Here is a 20,372-nt window from a genome sequence, read left to right on the forward strand (position 1 = left end):
CCTGCTTGTTGTCTGTGAACCACAGTCCGCCTGGCATCTGCACAGCCAGAGCACAGTGGGTGGGTGGCCTACAGCTGGCTGGACCTTTTGTCTGAACCATCTGAGAGCCTGACGCCGGGCCATGCTTCACTTAAATTTTATTAAGAATCAGAAATGAAAACCATCAAAATGCTTTAGGGAAAACATACTCTGAAGAGTCCCAGAACATAGAGGCAGGTCCAACGTCAGCTGCCAGCCTCCAAACTTGGGAAACTGCTTACCCTCATTCAGCCCCTTCCCTCCCCACCCCTCCTACAGCTCGTCGTCGTCGAAGGTCTCCATGCACCTCAACGTGATCATTCCATCATCCACAGGACCGTCTTCTTCCTGCAACACACAAAGGGCAAAGGGTTTACCTTTGCATCTGAGTCCTGGGCCCAGCAGAGTTCAGGTCTTTGCCCTGGCTGGAGATGTGCTGTATGACCCTTATGATGCTGGGCTGTGGTCATCAGAGGTGGTCCCCCATCAGCCACATGATCAAAAAAAAAAAAAAAAAAAGGAGGGGGGACGCCATTGACGCTCCACCAAGTGCTGTTGGTCAGTGGCCTGGGGTATTAATGTCTTTGTGACTTAATGATATCAGCGTGAGTTTGTCAGCCTGTGACTGCATGATAAAATCAAAGCACATTTGGATGCTAGTCCCTCTGTGTTCTTTCTTTTCTGCTACAGGTGCAGCAAGCATCGAGGAAGGCACAAAGATTGCCCCTCAAAGTCATGGTTAGATGGCACTGACCTAGCTGTGCACCACAGACAGAGGGGATGGCTGCCGAGGGACAGTGGAGGATGGGTGGCAGACGGGAGGAAGGCAAACAGCAAAAGGAAGAAGACTAAGTGGGGAAGGGGCCAACCCGATACCCTTATTGTTGTTAGACAAATATTTGCCATTATTATACCTCACCTTTTAACTATTTATTTCTCCTAGTTGGAAAGGCAGAGCAAGAGGCAGAGGATTCCACCTACTGGCTTGTTTACTCCCCTAAAAGTGACAACAGCTGGATCCCGGATGGTTTGAAACCATCAGCTGGATCCACCACACAAGTGGCAGGGACCCAGGGACTGGAGCTGTCCTTGTCGCCTCCTGGGGTGCACATGGGCAGGGAGCAAGAATCAGGAGCAGAGCTGGGACTTGAACTCAGCTGCTGTGGCATGGCGCACTGGTATTCCAAGCAGCATCTTAATTGTTGCATCAGATGCCAGTCCCTATAACTCTACCCTTTAAAAGAAACCATTATCATTTTTTTGTTGTTGTTGTTGAAATTAGTAAAAATCCACTGGCTACAAATCTGGAAAGCTTGGTTCCCTTCAGGTCTCAGGCACAACCCTGTCCCCATGATAGAAGCTTCTGGACTGGTTTCCCAGCAAGGATTCCCATGACCAATGTCACCCCAAGCAACACTGTCAGCTGATTACAAAAACACATGCTATGGGGCCTCGGGAGAAGATGAAAGAACCCATCCTTCTTCCCAGAGCAGGTTCATGGGTTTGCATGGCTTTTGCGATGCTGGCCAAGAGACAACCTCTAGGACCCGAGCCCTGCTCCAAAGGGCTCTGTGTGAGTCTGTTCCTGAAGGTGGGCCTCTGGCCTCTGGTTCCCCAGACCCTGCCCACTGCACACGCTGTGACAGGCTGGCGCCAACCACCCAGAGCTGCTCTGTGTGATGAGGGGGTTATGTCCCGCCGGAGCCGCCCTCCAGTGCCCTTTCTGTGTCCTGAGGGATACGGGTGAAGACCTCACCGCACTCAGTACTACCTGTTTTAGCTCAGTGTTAGCACCGCAGAGGCTGAGAAAAAAGTTGATGATCTGCAGGTAGAGGTGAAACTTCTCAATACTCTCAGGACTGCAGTTGGCAAGCATGGAACTGGCAACAGAAGGACAAAACAGCCAAGTGTCAGAAGATGAGCCTCCCACCTGCGCTTGGCATTCTGTCTCCCCCGGGTGCCTGGATTATGGCAGGAACCAGTCAAACTTAAGCACCCCGCTGAACCTCAGGAGACCCTCGGCTCTCCTTGAATGGTCCATGATGCCTCCACTTAATAGCTACATCTAGAATTTGCTGGTAATGCGACCCTGGGGAGAGCTTCTACACCCCTCAGCCAGCCACCTCCCATGGCTCCCCTCTGCTGTGGAGCACCTACGGGCCGCCAGGGTGGCCAGCCCTAGAAGCTCAGTGCGTGTTGTGAGTTGATGCCCATGAAGGACCTCCACTCAAGGCACCTGCTGGGCAACTCAGAGAGCAGGTGTGGGACAAGGGGAGAAGCCCAGGCTTAGTGGGCCTGACAGCCAAGAGGCTGCAAGTGGGGAAGGACAGCTGGTATTCAGCCCCTACTTCTTCCTGGGGGTCAGCTTCCACAGCCAGCCTGCTTTTCCCAGGATAGTGGGGAAGGACGGACCCTTTGGTAAGTTGCTCAAGATACTTCAAGGTATCAATTCCAAATACTGCTGGGCCAGCCTGCTTTGGCAGTGTTCACCACGGCTGTCTTGTAGCCCAAGGGTGGAGTAGAAATAGGAGTGTCTACTTTCCAACCGGTTTGGGCAACACGATGCCCGTATCACAGAGGAGCGTAGCCAAATCATTCTGTGAGGTTGTCTTGGGGGTGCCAAACCCTCCAGGGTCAGACCCACTTCTGGGCCCGGTGGGGGTGAGGGCAGGCAGAAGGAAACACTGCATGCAGGTGCCTGGCCTGGCTGAAATTCTGCTTGGCAAGCTGCCAGGTCACCAGCTACCGCCGTGGAAGCCTGACTTCAAGGGCCGCCCACAGGCCACGCGTCCACTGAGAAGCCTATGGCCAGACAATAACAGGTCTGGGCTTCTTGTCTGCTCTGGCACCTGCACAGTCAACAGAAGCCTCTGTCTCTTTGGGCCACAAGGATGGCAGCTTTTCACGTAAAATGCCCCCTGGGTGTATAGATTTCGTCACTACGTTTAGAACAATCCTGCCAGATCCCGTTTGGTGCCTTCCTACTTCCTGGAATTGGCCAACCCCTCCTGTCCTCGCTGCGGCAATCCGTTCTCATGAAAGGAAGCCTTCCACCATGCTCAGGGCACAGCCCTGGTTCCGTCTTGGCTCAGGTTCTTGGTGCCCCAGAACCCCCTGCTACAGCTCCCATCGCATCAGTGCTCCAGCCCCGCTCACAGGCACTGGAGACCGAATGCCTGTGGCACCCCAAACCCTCGGGATCATATGCTGGCATGTAGCCGCCAAGGCGATGTTGCTAGGCATCAGGCCTTTGAGATTAGGTTTTGCTGCAGAATCCTAATGAACGGGATCATGAGGACAGAACCCCCATTCCTAGGAGCCCCTGTAGAAGAGGTTCCCAGAGAAATTGTACCCACCTGCAAGGTTCTATTGAGACGCCATCTTCCTCAGTGAGCCGGCCCTCCCCAGATGGGACTGTGCCAGCATCTTGATCTTGGAGTTCTTGGGCTTCCGACCTGGCAGGAGTCTTTGTTGTTTATAAGTCCAAGGTATTTGGCATATGAATGGACTCCAATCCCTCAGTGGGGACAAGCAGGACTAAGGCACCCCAAGAAACCAGGGCAGGATGCGCAAGTGCAGGTCGGCAGCCTGGCGCTGAGTGGGCCAAGAGGGTGCGACACCCCAGACCCTGCCACTCTCTGCAATGACACACTCCTAGGAGCAGCTGCTTTCAAGCCCAGAAAAAGTGTGCCCCCAAGAATGCCGACTGAATTTTGTGCCCATCTGTGGGCTGCAGAAGAAAGGATCCTAGCACCCCAGCAGGGACGCACACACATGCACACATGTTCTTACATGCTTACACACTCACATGTACACACTCACACATGTGCTCGCACGCTCCAATGCATGAACACGCACACCCCTCTTGCACACAGTCGCACATGCAAGCACACATACATCCCCAACACTCACACACGTGCACATGTTTTCACACGCTCCCATGCACACACTCTCATGCCGACATGCGGGCACAACACCCATTCGCCCGCACACTCACTCGTCTTGCATCCCTGTTTCTCACCTGGGGCTGCATGTACTTGGACCTGCATTGTTGTCCAGGAAATTTGTCAGATTAAGGACATCTTCAAAAAGGATCTAAAAGAAAGTAAAGAACTTGATGTGTCTGAAACTGCTTTGCAGTTTGATGCTTGCTCTAGGTTGCTGGGGAAGGGATGAGTGGGAAACCTTCCTCTCCTTAGGTGTATAGGTCACACCTAAGACCCAAACTCATGCCATGGTAGCTGACTGCAGACATAGCTAGGGACTCTGGGGCTCAGCTGCAAGGACAGGTCAGGGCAAAGAGATGGCATTTATAGGCCAGGCTGAAGCCAGGAGTCTAGAACACAGTCTGGGTCTCCTATGAGGGTGGCAGAGCCTCAGCTACTTGAGCCATGACTTGCCACTCCCCAGGGTTAACAGAGTCATGGGGAATCACGGGGAAGCTGGAATCAAAAGTTGGATTAGGGCCCGGCGCGGTGGCGCAGTGGTTAAGGTCCTCACCTTGCACGCCCGGGATCCCATATGGGCGCCGGTTCTATCCCGGCAGTCCCGCTTCCCATCTAACTCCCCGCCTGTGGCCTGGGAAAGCAGTCGAGGACGGCCCAAAGCTTTGGGACCCTGCACCCGCGTGGGAGACCCAGAAGAGGCTCCTGGCTTCGGATTGGCATAGCATCAGCCATTGCAGCTCACTTGGGGAGTGAATCATTGGATGGAAGATCTTCCTCTCTGTCTCTCCTCTCTGTATATCCGCCTTTCGAATAAAAAAAATAATAATAAAAATAAATCTTTAAAAAAAAAAAGTTGGATCAGGGCTCGAGCCAGACATGCCACTGGAGGATGCAGGCACCCTGGGCAGTGCTGTCACTGCCATGCTGAAGGCTTATCTCTGGTTCCTGACAGCCAGTCAATGGCTCAGGAAACTGGCCATCTGACTAATCCCTGACCATGCGATGGGAGGAGTTATGATAGGAGTTTCTGGAAAAGTTCTTTGTTAAGAAAGCACTTACACAAAAATGCTTTCTCTGACCTCACCTAGAAGGGGGAAGAATACCAGCTCAGCTGCTCCAGCTGCTCCAGCTGCTCCAGCTGCTCCAGCTGCCATTCTGCACTCATGGCAGTGGGCAAAGCAGACCGAGGAAGAAGGACAAGAAACCAGCAGAGCAGAAAAACAAAGGAGCCTAAATAATTGAATGAACCTGAAGGGACATCCCTGAGCTGCCCGACTAACTGGGGTCTCCCTGGGGCTGAGCAGCACATTTCCTCATGCTTCAGAGAACAGGTCCCCAGCCCAAGGTTACTGGCAAGTCACAGCCCAGAGCATCCCAGCAGACACTGTCTTCAAAGCCCATCCTACCATCCCAGCGAAAAGCCAGCAAACGAACAGGAAGACAGGTCATGGACAGGATGCTGAGAAAATCAGAAAGCTCCTGTGCCATCCAGAAGACAAATAGTCCTCTGACCCAGACAAGGCCTGGCATAGCAAGGGCTGAGGGTCATTTCCGGACACCCTTCAGGTCCCCCCAGCACAATATGCTCACTTCCTGTGTGGTGGAGACCATGGAGAAGTTGGCCTCCTGGCTGTTGAATCCACTGTCTTCAGCATGGGGCGGCCCCTCCCAGGTCTCCGGGAGGCCACAGTGCAGCTGCAGCCAGGCCTGCAGGATGAGGGCTTTGTTCTCCTCCGAGAAGGTCTGCCACAGATGAGAGATGGCCGCAGAGACGACAGGCAGTGTCACCTCCTGCTGTGAGATGACGTTGTTCATAGTCAGAAGATCCATGATCTGCCTGTAGAAGCTGAGGTACCTGGAACAGAAGCAGTGCCGTCCGTCAGACCTGAGGCCGTCCCCTCTTCGTAGAACCCCTTCGTGGCACGGTCACAGGCTGCAGGCTTTGCCACAGCTGTGTGGTTTGCCAGCGGCTGAGCTTACCCGTCTCTGAGCCCCTCTAGAGCATGTGAGATTTGAAACCATCTTAGGAGATGTGACCATGGGCTTTTGTTTGGAGCCCTGCCCATTCTCCCAGTGCTGCCTTGTCCCACAAAGCTCTCTGCTGGATGGAAGAGAGGCATGGCTGGCTCAGCTCTTCATCCTCTGGGAGAAACTCCTTAACATTCTGAAGTCACAAATACACCAGCCTGATGTGACTCCCAAACCAATCCGGCCTGCAGGTCAGGCTCTGTTACAGAGTGACAAATCCTGCTGTTGGGCCAGCACCTCTGCAAGCCAACTGGGCTACTGAGGTCTCTTGTGTCTGTGAAGAAGGCAGTGGCAGGAAGTCCGTCCAAGCCACTCATCCACTTCCTTTCTTACTGCAAGATTAGCTATGCTGTTGAAAATGGAGTTGGGGGACCCACACCTGTGTGGGCGCAGTTTGGGAGAAAGGAACAGTTAGCCCCCATAATCACCATTAAGTGCCCCTGAGTGCATCCCAACCAGGCACCCAGCATACACTGCAACTTCAAGATGACTCCTCCAGCTTCTGCCTGTTCCACCCGAAGTCCCTCCTAGCTGGGACATCCTGCAGCTTCCCAGGTTCAGAAGCTCTGAGACTGCAGCACGCCCCGGCCTGCCCCCTTCCCGTGAGGGGCCCCTGCTACCCTAGCCATTTCCGCACACCGTTCAAACTCCATGAGATCTGTAGACAGAGTGTCTGGGGAGGCCAAGAGCTCCACGTGGTTCTCTCCTTCCTCCTCCTCCACGTCTTCCTGCTTCACCTCCTCCTTTTCCTCCTCCTGCTCATCCTCTCTCACGGCTGCCTCCTCCACCTCCTCCTCGATGTCTTTCCCAGGTGTCTCAGTCAGGCACCAGAGAAAGGAGTCATTCTGAGCAAAGCTGCATCGGGCCAAGACAAGGAGAGAGTAACAGTGGTCATGGACATGAACACAATAGCTCCACAGCTCAAAACAGCGGAACACATCCTACAGCAAGAGGCTTCATTCTAGGAATGCAAGGGGGCTGGTATCAATGTGAATGTTAGATTTTTACTTATTTATTATCATCTATCTATTTGAAAGGAAGAATTAGAGAGAGAATGACATACAGAGAGGGAGACATCTTTCATAGGCTGACTTATTTTCCAAATGATCAGAGCTGGGCCAGCTGAAAGTCAGGAGCCGGGAACTGCTCCCATGTGGGTGAGGGGTGAGGGGCCCAAGGACCCAAGCCCTCCTCCACTGCTTTCCCAGGCACATTAGCAGGAAACTGTCTCGGAAGTGAAGCAGCCAAGACTCAAACACCCACAGAGGACGCCAGCACGAGGGGACACAGTTTTACCAGCTATGCCATAATGCCACTCCTCTTCTGGTTCTTAAAACATGGCTACCAACACACGGCATGTACATCCAACACACATTAAGAAAAGTTTGTGGAAAAGTGAATTAGAAGCTAAATTTATCTTGGTACAAGAATATTTTGAGGGCCCAGCGTGATAGCCTGGTGGCTAAATCCTTGTCTTACATGCGCTGAGACCCATATGGACACTGGTTCTAATCCTGGCAGCTCCACTTCCCTTCCAGCTCCCTGCTTGTGGTCTGGAAAAGCAGTTGAGGACGGTCCAAAGCCTTGGAACCCTGCACCTGCGTGGGAGATCTGGAAGAAGCTCCTGGATGCTGGATTCGGATCAGCTTAAATTACAGTCACTTAGGGAGTGAACCAGCAGATGGAAGATCTTTCTGTCTCTCCTTCTCTCTGTATATCTCCCTTTCCAATAAAAGTAAATACATATTTTTAAAAAGAATATTTTAAAATGTACACGTTGTTTTTCTGTAAGAAGTACTTCCATGGACTACCTGACAATTCCTCATTCGTACAGCTTCTCTCAGTGGCTAACCTGATGTTCAAAGCCGTCTGTTCTGAGTAAGCTAACAGGCTCGTTATTTTCTTGGTCTTTTCCTGCATTTTTATGTTGTCTACCATGTAAATTTTGCTTATGTTGTAATAATCTATTACTTTCTCCTGTTTCCTGTAGGATATAATAGCATTCATTGTCACACCGTTTGGAAGATAATACAGACATTGAGCCAGTAGTTAAGGTGTTTGCAGTCCAGTCCTGGCTGCCAGCCACAGCATCATGCTGGCACAGATGCAGGGCGAGGCAGGGGTCCAGACCCCGGGATGTGAGCCCCTGCCACCCACGTGGGATGTCTGGTTGAGCTCCCGCCTCTCAACTTTGCTGTGGCCCAGCCATGGTGGACACTGGAGAAAGGAACCAGCAGATGGGAGCTGTCTCCTTTCGTTCCTCTGTCTCTCTGCCGCTCACATTAAAGATGCCAGGAGTGACCTCACCAGGGCTGACGTGGCGAAGAGGGTTAAGCCATCACATGCCAGCACATATACAAATGCTGGTTCGTGTCCGGCTGCTCCACTTCCTGCTCAGCTCCTTGCTAATGTGTCTGTCAGAAACAGCTGAGAGTAGCTCAAGTACGGATGAACCTCTTGCCACCCATGTGGGAGACCGGGATAAAGTTCCTAGCCCAGCCCTGCCTATTGTGACTGTTTGAGGAGTGAACCAGCAAGTGGAAAAATCTCTATCTCTGTCATTCTGCCTTTTAAATATAAATAATTGCGAAGTTCAAAACTAGATTAGATATGCTTCAAAACACATTGACTTTCTGTGAGCAGTGAGATGATGCATTTCCAGGCATTTCTGTATTTTCTACCTCTTCTATAATAAGCATGGATCATATTTATAGCAGGGTGGGGGATCCAATTCAAGTTCCTGGGATCACAGAGAAAAAAAAGCATGCGCCGTCCAGGCCTGTCTGGGATGGGTGAGAGCAGCTCCGGGTGCGCTCTGCACGGGAGGTACAAGTGAACCTTTGACACAGCATCCAGGCTGTGGGTGCAAGACGACGGGCCCCCGTGCTCTTGGCGCTTGAGGGGTCTTACCTGTCATTTCCAGAGTACATTCTCACATATTCTTCCTTGACCTCCTGTAAGGTGCTCGCAAGCCCATCTTCCAGGTGGAAGGACTCTGCAGGGGGCAGGGGTGAGGGCAAAGGAAGAACAGATTCCTCTTGAGTTTCTCCTGCCTTCCTCTCTGGCCTTTCAATGACCAGGCAGGCTGGTGACTCCTGCCTTCGGACAGGGCGCCAGTCTCAGTCTTAGTTCAAGCATCGCGCTTGACACACAGTAGGCTTTCAGTCCATGCCTGTTGACTCCGTGTGACCCAATCTCTCCAGGTTTCATAAGAAACCCAAGCCGGCCTTCTCCAGGGAGGGGCCGCTTACCTTTCAGCTTCAGCAGAGTGTCCAGGTTGCGCTCCAGTTCCTGAATGCGATTCTTCGCCTTATTGAGAACCTGCCACTGGAAAGAGAGAAAAAGCGGGAACTCAGCCTTTCCCTGCAGACACTGATGTGCGGGACGCAGAACCGCTTCCTTGGACCGAGGGCACGTTCTCAGAGACGCAGGGTCACAGCCCCTCACCTTGTCAGTGAAACACGAACTGCGTTTTGGCGTACAGAAGGCATGAAGCCACCTTTATACCCTAGAGATGGGTTCTCCCAGACATACCTAAGTTTTCAGAATGGATCAGGCTGACTTCCGCAAATGCCTGTGCAGGCTGCTGGAAGGTGGAAGAAAAGGGGACTGAGGAGCTCCAGCCAGTGATGCCACGCCCGGGCTGGCTCAGTGTGCGCCTGGCTGGTTAACAGGAAGCTGGTAGTCACTATATATTGTTATTGCCAAATGCGTGTACTCTAGATGATGTAAAATTTCATCAACTGCTTTCAGCTTGGGGCCAGTGCAGTAGTAGAGTGTAGTTAAGCTGTTGCCTGCAACTCCAGCATTCCACATCGGCACCGGTTCAAGTCCCAGCTGCTCTACTTCCTACCCAGCTCCCTGCTAATGCTCCTAGGGAAGCACAGGAGGATGGCTCAAATACTTAGGCTCCTGCCACCACATGGGGGCCCAGGTGGAGCTCCAGGCTCCTGGTTTCAGCCTCGTCCAGCGCCAGCCATTTGGTAAATGAACCAGTGGATGGATGATCTCTTTCCTCCCTCTGACTCTATAACTCTGCCTTTCAAACAAGTAAAATGTTTAAAATGCTGTCAACTTCAATTCTGGATTTCTGCCCTTCCCTCTCTTTCCCTCTGCCCTCTTCCTTCCTTCCATCCTTCCACCCTTTCTCCCTTCCTTCTGCGGGTCCCTCCATCCTGCTATCTATTAAAGTCCAATGGTAACTGCAAGGTATTAGAGAGAGAAGTGAAATACTTAGTGCTGGTTATCGGGTTGACCACTGAGCCCTGTGGTCAGGGCTGGGAGTATTAAGGGCAGGCCTCAGGGAGGTGTACGGGCAAGGCTGTGAGCTAAGCCCGGGAATCCAGCACCCAGGACAGACCCTGCTCTCAGGCTGTCAACAGTCTACCAGGGGAGTCAGGGAAAGCAGACTGAAGCCAGCGCTAAGAGGGGGCAGATGCCAAGGCTGTGGCAGGGTACAAAGGAAGGGCTCCAATGGCAGGAGTCAAGAAGGCAGCTTGGGGTGGGCAGAGCAGATGAAGTGGGGTGCTGGGGTGGGCAGAGCACGCAGGCCTGAATGCATAAACAGAGGCCAAGCGGCCGGCAGAGGCAGGCCTCGCTTAGGAACTGCCACCAGAGCGTGGGGCTGCCAGGGACACACAGCTGCAGTTTTGCTTCTCTGGGTTTCTATGGATTCTGGCTGCTGCCTGAAATTGCAGGAGACTTGGGGAGCTGGATCACTGCAGACCCAAAGGGGAGGAGAACAGCAGCCACTGTGGGAGCACTCCTCTCTCTAATACAAAGGGAGCTCCGAACAGTCCTTCAGAGCACAGCTCAGCCCGTGTGCCCGCCCATCCTGCTGTCCCCAGCCCTGAAGCTCAGGATTATGCAGTTTGTCAAGTCAGTGAGGACCTGGAACCAGGGGTTAACCTGCCAGAATCTTGGGCTTGTTCTAGAGTGTTCTGGGACAAGGCAGGGATGCGGCCAGCAACTCCTCATGGGCCAGCACCTCCTCTTTTATTAAAAAATAAAATTAATTTATTTTTATAGAAAGGCAGATCAGATTGACAGAGAGGAGACAGAAAGATCTTTCATTAGCTGGGTCACTTCCCAAAATGACCACAACGGCCAGAGCTGAGCTCATCCAAGGCCAGGAGCCAGGAGCTTCTTCTGAGTCTCCCACACAGGTGCAGGGTCCCAAGGCTTTGGGCCATCCTCAACTGCTTTCCCAAGCCACAAGCAGGGAGCTGGATGGGAAGTGGAACAGCCAGGACATGAATCAATGCCCATATGGGATCTCTGAACTTGCAAGGGGAGGATTCAGCCATTGAGCCATCGTGCTGAGCACCCAAGTCCCCGTTTAAAGGAGATATCTCTTTCCCTACAGCCAGGTCCCAGTACCTTGGAGGCTGTGAGATCCGACTGGGAGTACACGGCCTTCCTGAGATCATGGAATAATCCTGCCAGGGTGGCTCGGTGGCGGGCCTGAGACAGGCGTCTTCGTTCCACGCGTGTCTCCAGCTGCAGCGTCGGCAGCTCAGGTGTCACTCCACCATTAGGGTCGTTGCCTTTTGCGAAGGCAGCCATGATAAGCTGCAATGTAATATTGTGCTTTCTCTCGCACCCTGATAAAAACAGGAGAGAAGGAAAAGGAAGGCAGATGGAAACAGAACATGACACTCCCCCTACCCTGGGTCAAGAATCCCAAACCGATGAATACAACCAATCACAGACATAAGATCAGTCACAGACGACATAATAGCTGTCATTGACGCTCAGCTCTTACAGACACAAGCCACCCACATTGGGCTTGGCCACTGGAGCTGACCCCAGCTAGGTACCAGCCCTTGAAAGATACTCACCTGGCAGCTGTCCGTTTCTGTACTGTCCTACCCTGAGAGGCCTTTCCTACCCGAGAAAAACCCACCCGTCTTCCCCACCCCTGTGCCTCTGTTCTGAGCAGGGGCATATGTGAAAAAATCCATCAAGGTGGATGGGTGCTTTAGAGCTGTGCACATTTCTGTGTATGTATCAGACATCGAAAGGAAACAAAGAATGCACCTGCCACCTGTGAAAGCAAGCAATCGCCTGACTCTCCACGGCCATGTTCCTGGTGGATGCTGAGGTGGTCCTCTTGGCGCTTACAAACCAGGAGGTGCCTCTGGAGCTAACAGGAATCTGCATCCCAGGGGCAGGGAGGGGAGGCAACACAGGGAAGATGGGAGGAAACCTTCCCACACTGGGCTAAGCAGATGTTAACACTATGTTAGAACTGGCTTCATTTTAAGTATCCTCTCCCCAGAATTCTGCCTCCTAGTTTTCCCTTCCTTTCACTTTTATTTTTTCAGCAAAAGAAACTCCTGCTCTCCAGGGCAGCCTCTAATTCACAGACCACTGCTCCTCTTGCGTCTCACTCTCACTTTCTACCCATCTGCATCCACCTTGTTCCTCGGTGCTCAGTGTAAGCTGTGATTTCTCTAAGAAGTTTCCTAATCACCCTGGTTCCTAATTTAATCTTGTTTGGGCAAGAAATCAGCAAGATGCTCGCTTAAGATCTGTTCTCCATCGTTGAATAAAAGGATTCCCGATGAACGGTTAAACATACCATGGCAGGGCCCTAAAGAGTCTAGAAGTTTCCATCTATACCTACAAAGCCATGACGCACTTATATAACAGAAAGTTAAACTAGTAACGGTTACTAAAGGACTATACTACTGTGATAACTTAGGGGGAAATGGCGGGAGGGAAAATGGGAAAGGAGGATGGGGAGAAGGAAGGAGGACTCCCCTACCTATAAACACATACTACGGAAAATAATAATAATAATTTTCAAAGGTTTACCCAGCAGCACCATCCCCACCCCCCATTCTGCAGGACTGAAATAATGTTAGATATCTTGGAATGGCTACTATAACTCTCCCTTTATAAACCTCATTGCCATGTTCAAAATGTTCCTTTGAAAGCTCACTGCCGTCCATGAGATTAGCTTAGGGGGCAGGACCTTCATGTCCAATTCAGTCAGAAGACAGTTTTATTGAGACATTCCTTTAAAATGCCATTTCCTGAGGATTCACACAGTTCCGTGCCACACTTTTTAAAAATTATTTATCTGTACAGCAAAGGACTTTCATGAGCAAATAGTTGCCTATTCAAAAAAAAACAAAAACAAAAAAAAAAACAATACCCACTTAGACCTGCCATTCAAAACAGTAACAACTTCCTAAACTTAGAAAAATTGTAGCCTCCAGGTTTCAGAAGAACTTTCATTTTTAAGCATCACTTCACAAAACATCCAAAACATTTGAGCCAGACACATTCTCATGGAACAAACTTCAGGCAAACGCAGAATGGACTAGACAATACAGCTGTATTGCCACTGGGGCCACTGCCCTCAATTCTCCACAGAGTAGGTTGCATAGATTTAAATAAAGCAAAGCTCCAAGTCTTTTTCAAACGCGTCCGGGGGCGCGGTGACAGACCCTCATATGAACTCAGCCCTAAGTGTCCACGGATCTGCTACCCTAGCAAGGGGCTCAGTTTGCAAACACCAGCCCGCTCGCATCCCCAAGGGCATCTGGATGAGGCCGGGCTGGAGGCGAGGGGTTAGTGGCTACTCACACGCGGATACAGCAGGACGCCCGTGCACACGACGGCCGCCACTCTCGAGGCTTGCAGCAGGTGTCCCCAGGCTCTGATGGCAGTCACCAGGACTGCTGGCCAGAGTGTGGGGAGGCAGAAAACCCATCTGCTCCCGCCCGCTCAACCCGGGTCCAGACTGGGAACCAATCGCTGCCCTGTCTCCAGACCCGCACAGCCAATGGGGGTGATGCGCGGGGGTGCAGCCAACGGGCACGTGGACCTTTCGAGAAACTGTAGCAAGTTGACCCATGGCAACCCGAAAGGGCAAGCAGAGAGCAAGGAGCGGCCAGGCTGACCTTTTCACCTCCCCTTGCCTCAGGGGTGGTCGAGCCCCAGTTTTATGACCCCTCAAGCAGGACCATTCCACAGGCTTTGCAGGGCTGTCCTGGGGGGGGGGGGTGAGAAAGGACACTTCCAACCCCGGCGACCAGGCTCCCTCCCCTCCCCACCCACCCAAGCGTGGGCGCCGAAGACTGTGCTAAAAAAATGGCGAACGGGGAATGGCACCTCAGGTAAGACAGGGAGACTTGAAGGAGAGCAGTCAGGGGACCGCGCGGGGCATTAAAGGAACAAGAAGGGGGGGGGGGGGGAATTCACTTCACTGATGGGGACAAGTCCGAAGCAAGTGGTCCTCCCGCTTAGGGGAAAACAAAATTCCGTTTTCCTGCCCAAATATAGAATTCTTCCTCTGCATGGTGTCCGGGACCGCTCCTGCCAGCTCTGCTCTGGCGGTGGCAGCGCCGCCGTGCCTGCTGCCCGAGGAGGCGCACGCACACCGCTCTGGCGAGGGTCTGCCACGCAGGCTGTGGGGGACGCCGTCACCTGAGGCTGTCACCTGAGGTGAGCTCCTTCTCCTCAGGGGGAAGGGGTCAGTTCCAGGTCACACAGCCTGGCCAGCAAGATTCTGGGAGCCGGAGGGGAGGCTTCGATCCGGCTCCAGGATCTACTGTGTAGCGCCCGTGGGATCCCCGACGCGCGCTACACTTGACATCGGCGACTCCCAGACTCCCCTTTGGGAGGGTTTGGATGGAACATGAAATGAAATGACGTATGGGGGGGGGGGGAACTTACGGAAAAAAAGCTCCCAGTAGGATTCCTTAACTCGTTTTCGAGCGATATTTAAAATGCTCCTCTCACTCCATCGTTCAGCTAGGGCTTGTGGCTTCCGACGCCGCAGCCTTGCGCAGACAGGGGCTGGCGCCTCAGGAACTTCTCCTCAGGTTCACGGGAAGGTCCTCGAGCCCTGCCCCCTGCAGGAATAGCGGAGCACCTTGTCTGCGGGGCTCTGTGCAGCTAGCTCCCCCTGAGGGAATGACAGGGAAAGGTTGCCGATTCTCCACTCATCACCCAGCCGCATCCCACTCACTACCCCACACGGGTGTGCCTCCTGGATGAGTCTCACTAGGAAGAGAGAAAGGCAGTTCTGAGTGCACGAAGAGAGCTGCAGCTGCCTGATTGCTTTATTGAAAATAAAGGTCTGTTTGGGACCGGCTCGGCAGCCCAGAGGCTAAAGTCCTTGCCTTGCGCACCTCAGGATCCCATATAGGAGCTGGTTCTAAATTCCGGGAGCCCCGCTTCCCATCCAGCTCCCTGCTTGTGGCCTGGGAAAGCAGTCGAGGAAGGCCCAAAGCCTTGGGACCCTGCACCTACAAGGCAGACCCAGAAGAGGCGCCTGGCTCCTGGCTTCGGTTTGGCTCGGCTCTGGCCATTGTGGCAACTCGGGGAGTGAAGTATCAGACGGAAGATCTCCCTCTCTGTCTCTCCTCCTCTCTGTATATCTTATTTTAAAATATACTCTGTATATTTTATTTCCAATAAAAATTTAAAAATAAATCTTAAAAAAAAAAGAAGAAAAGTCTATTTGACTTGGCTCAATCGACCTTTTTTTTTTTTTAAGATTTATTTATTGATTTTATTGGAAAGTCAGATATACAGAGAGGAGGAGAGACAGAGAGGAAGATCTTCCATCTGATGGTTCACTCCCCAAGTGACCACAATGGCCAGTGCTGCGCCGATCCGAAGCCAGGATCCAGGAACTTCCTGGGTTCGTGTTCAAGTTTTCTATTTCTTGTTGAGTCACTTGATAATTTGTGAGCTTATAAGAATTTGTCCAATTCATGTTGATTATCTCATGGTTTACTGTGTCTCTTATCTTTTTTCTGTAGTGCATATTTTAATGTCTCCTGTTACTTTTTTAACATTTAAAAATATTTTTTGTTGTTGTTGTTATTATTTCAATTAGAAATACAGATTTCCAGAGAGAAGGAGATACAGACAGAAAGATCTTCCATTCTCTGGTTCACTCCCCAGGTGGTCACAACAACCGGAACTGAGCTGCTCTGAAGCCAGGAACCAGGAGCTTCTTCTGGGTGTCCTACACAGGTGCAGGGTCCCAAGGCTTTGGGCCGTCTTCAACTGCTTTCCCAGGCCACAGGCAGGGAGCTGGATGGGAACTGAAGCACCTAGGACATGAACCAGCACCCATATGGGATCACAGTGCATGCAAGGTGAGGAGTTAGTCGTTGGGCTATCATGCCAGACCCCTTCTGTTGCTTCTATTTTTAATTATTTACCTCTTTTCCCTCTTTTCTCTTAGTCTATCCAAATTTTTGTCAATATTGTTTATTTTTCAAACACTATCTTTTGGTTTGGTCAGTTCCTTGCATTGCTTTCCTGTTCTATAGTCCACTCATCTCTCTGCTAATCCTTATTATTTCTCTCATTCTACTAGTTTTTGAACTTAGTGTTCTTTTGTCTTTCCTATTTCATAAACTGTAAAAGTAGGCTGCTGGTTTGAGAAATTTCTCCTTTTACAGTTTAGTAATTTATAGCTATAAATTTCTGTGTAGTGCTTTCTCTGAATTCTGTAAGTTTTGGTATGCTATATTTTTCATTTTTATTCAAATGAGAATTTTTAATTCAGTTTCTTCATGACTTCTTCTTTGATTCATTGGTTGCTTTTGGTGTGTTGTTGGGCCCAGTGTGATAGCTCAGTGGCTAAATCCTCTTGCATCCACCAGAATCCCATATGGGCACTAGTTCAAATCCTGGATAGTCCACTTCCCATCCAGCTCCCTGCTTGTGGCCTGGGAAAGCAGTAGAAGATGGCCCAAGACTTTGGGACCCTGCACCTGCATGGGAGACCTGGAGGAAACTCTTGGCTTTGGATTGCCTCAGAACTGGCTGTTGTTGCCTCTTGGGGGAGTGAACCAGCAGCTGGAAGATCTTTCTCTCTGTATCTCCTTTTGTCTGTATTTCTGCCTTTCCAAATAAATAAATAAATAAATAGTGTGTCGTTGGGGTCAGCACCATGACTCAACAGGCTAATCTTTCAAAGGATTTGACACTTTCATCATTATAAAAGATTTCTTTTTTTTCTATAATAATTTCTCAATCTATTTTGCTTCCTTTAGCCACTCCACCTCTACTATGGTTACTGCTTATGTGATCTGATTCCACCCCTTCTGTCTTAAACCTCTACATCTTTGAATTTAATTTCCTATAGACGACATCTAGTTGGATCATGATTTTTAAAAACATCCATTAAAGCAACTTCTGCCTTATATAATCAGTTTCTTTTCATTTAGTGTGATTATTAATAAGATGATCTACATCTATAACTTTGCTGTTTTCTATGTGTCTTAACATTTTTTTTCATTTCTCCATTATGACATTTCTTTTGCGGCAAGTATATATTTTAAATTTTACCATTTTATTTCCTATTTTATTTTGTTTATTAAATACATGTTTTAAAATTTATCCATTTGAAAGTCACAGTTATAGAGAGACAGAGAGGAGAGAAAGAGAAAAGGAAAGAGAAAGAGAGAGAGAGAGAAGGAGAGGGGGAGAGAGAGAGAGAGAGAGAGAATTTTTTATTGATTGGTTTAGTCCTTAATTGGCTGCAACAGCCAGAGCTGGACTAGGCTGAGCCCAGAAACTGGGGCTTCCATCTGTGAATGGTCCTCTGCTAGTTTCCCACGTGCAAGCGTAGGGAGTGGAGCCACCAGGGCCTGCACCCATTTGGGATGTGTCATGGCAGTGGCTTAACCTGCAACACTGGCCCCAGTAAATAAATCTTAAAACTAAATAAATAAATGACAAAAGGATGCTATTCTTGCCCAAGTGCATCTGTTTCTTTGAGTAAACATTTAGATTATTACACATCAGCTTAAGTTTTAGAACTTTGAAAAAACTGATTTGGGCTCTTTTTGTCAGTGTTCACTTTCACAGGGAAGATTTTTGGGGAGTCTTCACTGCACGATTCTGGAGGTGCTTCACTTTCCTCTCGTGTTACTTTGATTTTGGACTAAAACATGATGGTGAGTACAGGATCGATCCAGCCTTCCTCAGATAAAGGGAAAATTAAACAACAGAAGAATAGTCAAGTAGTTCATGCTGATAAAAAAGGGTTCAGGCCAGGGGCTGTCAACCCTGGCTGTACCCATTAAACTACCTGAGGGAGTTTCAAGAAATGTCAAAACTTGGGCCCTATCCTGATATTATGGTTTAATATATCAAATTATCGCTCCTTTTAAAATTTTTGTTATTATTCCATGATACAGTTCCATAGGCTCTGGGACTTCCCTCCCCTCCCTCCCCCAGCCTATGTCCTCCTACCGACTGATTTCCCCCATATCATTACAATAATATAGTCCTTCATAATCAGTCATAAGTCCATCATTCTGCTATTTAAGTGTATCCTGACATCGTAGGCATAGCCAATGGCAGAGAGTCCAACATCCTATTGTCAAAATACATTCAACCGTTTCTTTGGGAGTCCGTCTTTGATTTGGAAGTAGAGATGCACACTGCATTGTATCATCACATTTGTATGTGAAGGTTTGCACTACAGTTACTATACATCTCCCTAAATGAAGCCATAAAACAAAATCAACAACATAGGGAAAAATAGAAAATGTATAACATGAGGTTAAATAGCATGCTACTGAATGACCAATGTGTCATTGAAGAAATGAAAAAGAAAATCAAAGTCTTCCTGAAGTAAATGATGCTATAGTGTGACTATGAGTCAAAGAAGAAATTAATTTTTAAAAACCTGTTTTGAATGAATAAAAATAGAAACAAAAATATCAGACCACTGAGACATAGCCAAAACCGTATTGAAAGGGCCATTGATCTTATATTTTGTATAAAGGTTGCCTTATATTAAAGAGAACAAATAATGTTTGTCTTTTTGGGATTGACTGTTTCACTGAGTATAATGGTCTCTAGTGGAAAATAGAGGAAAATAGAGGAAAATAGGGTACATATATGTACCTCCCGTCCCAGGCTGCCTGTCAGCCGTCAGGTCAAAGCAGGGTCTCAATTTGCCAAGTCCTCTGCTGGTTTTCCAGGGGCGCAGCATGCTGTGCCCTCGTGGTGATCTCAGCATAGGCCAGGAAGGCCTGGATCTCCCGACCACAACCACGACACACACACATGAACGACCATAAGCAGGATCAGGCAAAGGACTTTGTAAAACAACGTATCAGAAATTATAGAGTGTTCAGAGAGCAGAACAGAACAGAAAGAGATTAAAGATGTAATGGGGGGCCCAGGAGAAAGGGCAAAAGGAGTAACTTCCAGGTGCCCTTGGCTAACTGCTCGAGGGTTAAGTTGGGTTGATTCCTTGAAGTCAACCTATGCAGATACTAAGGCCAGCAAGCTAGCCATTCTGCAATGATCTTGGATCCTCCTTCAACTCAGTTAACTAGTCACCAAGTCTGACTGACCCTTTAACACTTCTCACGTCCCTGCTCTTGCTCCCATTGTCACCGCTGTAGTCTCATCTCTTGCTTGGACTGGCCTTCACCTTCTCGTCCAGTCCTGCTCCACCCAATCTAGCCTCCACCCGTGGCCAGAAATTCACTATTTATCATTCATTCTCCCCAACCAGCCTGAGCTCACTGAGGGTAAGGACTGTCCTGCCTGTTATCCTGTCCCTGACATCAAGCATAACACCTGGCACCCAGTAGGTACTCACGAAATGTTTATTCCCCTTAGGCTTGTGCTCCTGTCCTCAGTTCTCTCCCAGATTTAAGGGTCAAAAACAGAGTGTCTATTCAATCAGAAAAAGTGGTTAGTGACTCACCCTGTGGCTCAACACATAATTTTCTGGGTACAATGACACTGGGGTGGCTTCCCACAGTCCTCTTAAATGAACCTCAGGCCACCTTCTATTCAAATGGCAGGGACGTGAGAGTGCACAATGAGAAATCAGAGCTAATGAGTGAGCTTGTCTGGCTATGTAAGGGCAACTCAGTGAAATGCTTCCAGAAATCTGAGAAGTCAAATGTCGCCCCGACCAAGAGAAAAACCTTGGACAAGGAACAATCCAGAAGCTCACGGGAATTTCCATGCACGGTTGACCAAGAGTACATTTACTGTTTTATAGAGCTATCCTGCTTGAAGGTGGCTAGGCTCTTGTTGAAATAGCTCTCAATATTTAGTTATTGAACAACCGGTATAAGCTTGACATTGTTTTGGCTTTGGGGAATACAGTTGCAAACAACAGAAAAAATTTCTCCTTCCTTGAAGCTTATATTTTAATTGGCGGTGGGGAGACAACACACTGAATAAAAAAATACTTATTTTATCAGATGTTGTAAGTGCTAGGGTGAAAAATACAAGAGATTCAGAGAAGAATGGTGCTATCTCCCCTGCCACACACACAGGACAGTTAAAAGGGGACTTCTCGGAGAAGGTGATGGCTACGGTCTGTGTCTTCCCCAAATCTGTGCATGTTTTTTTTTAAATTAAAAT

The 20,372-nt window shown here is 49.6% G+C and overlaps 1 protein-coding gene across 1 annotated transcript; it reads right to left on the minus strand.

The window, feature by feature from the left end:
- Positions 1 to 291: 291 nt before the first annotated feature.
- On the minus strand, positions 292 to 11,558 carry STRA8 (stimulated by retinoic acid 8). Its single transcript, XM_041001942.1, has 8 exons — positions 11,373 to 11,558; positions 9,245 to 9,320; positions 8,904 to 8,988; positions 6,822 to 6,848; positions 5,556 to 5,820; positions 4,040 to 4,113; positions 1,775 to 1,898; positions 292 to 366 (listed from the first exon to the last, which is right to left on the minus strand). The coding sequence occupies exons 1-8, from the start codon at positions 11,556 to 11,558 to the stop codon at positions 292 to 294; spliced, it is 912 nt and encodes a 303-aa protein (XP_040857876.1).
- Positions 11,559 to 20,372: the final 8,814 nt, after the last annotated feature.

Source organism: Ochotona curzoniae, unplaced genomic scaffold (assembly GCF_017591425.1).
Source record: "Ochotona curzoniae isolate NIBS_2020 unplaced genomic scaffold, NIBS_Ocur_1.0 scaffold_2476, whole genome shotgun sequence".
Taxonomy (NCBI): domain Eukaryota; kingdom Metazoa; phylum Chordata; class Mammalia; order Lagomorpha; family Ochotonidae; genus Ochotona; species Ochotona curzoniae.

What these genes read in the sequence shown, in the direction of transcription:
- STRA8 (XM_041001942.1), bottom strand. Translation starts at nt 11,558, where the DNA reads ATGGCTGCCTTCGCAAAAGGCAACGACCCTAATGGTGGAGTGACACCT. An exon ending in CGGATCTCACAGCCTCCAAG is followed by an intron (nt 9,321 to 11,372) that starts GTACTGGGACCT and finishes CTCTCTTTCCAG; the next exon opens with TGGCAGGTTCTCAATAAGGC. An exon ending in CCAAGTACATGCAGCCCCAG is followed by an intron (nt 1,899 to 4,039) that starts GTGAGAAACAGG and finishes TTCTGTTGCCAG; the next exon opens with TTCCATGCTTGCCAACTGCA.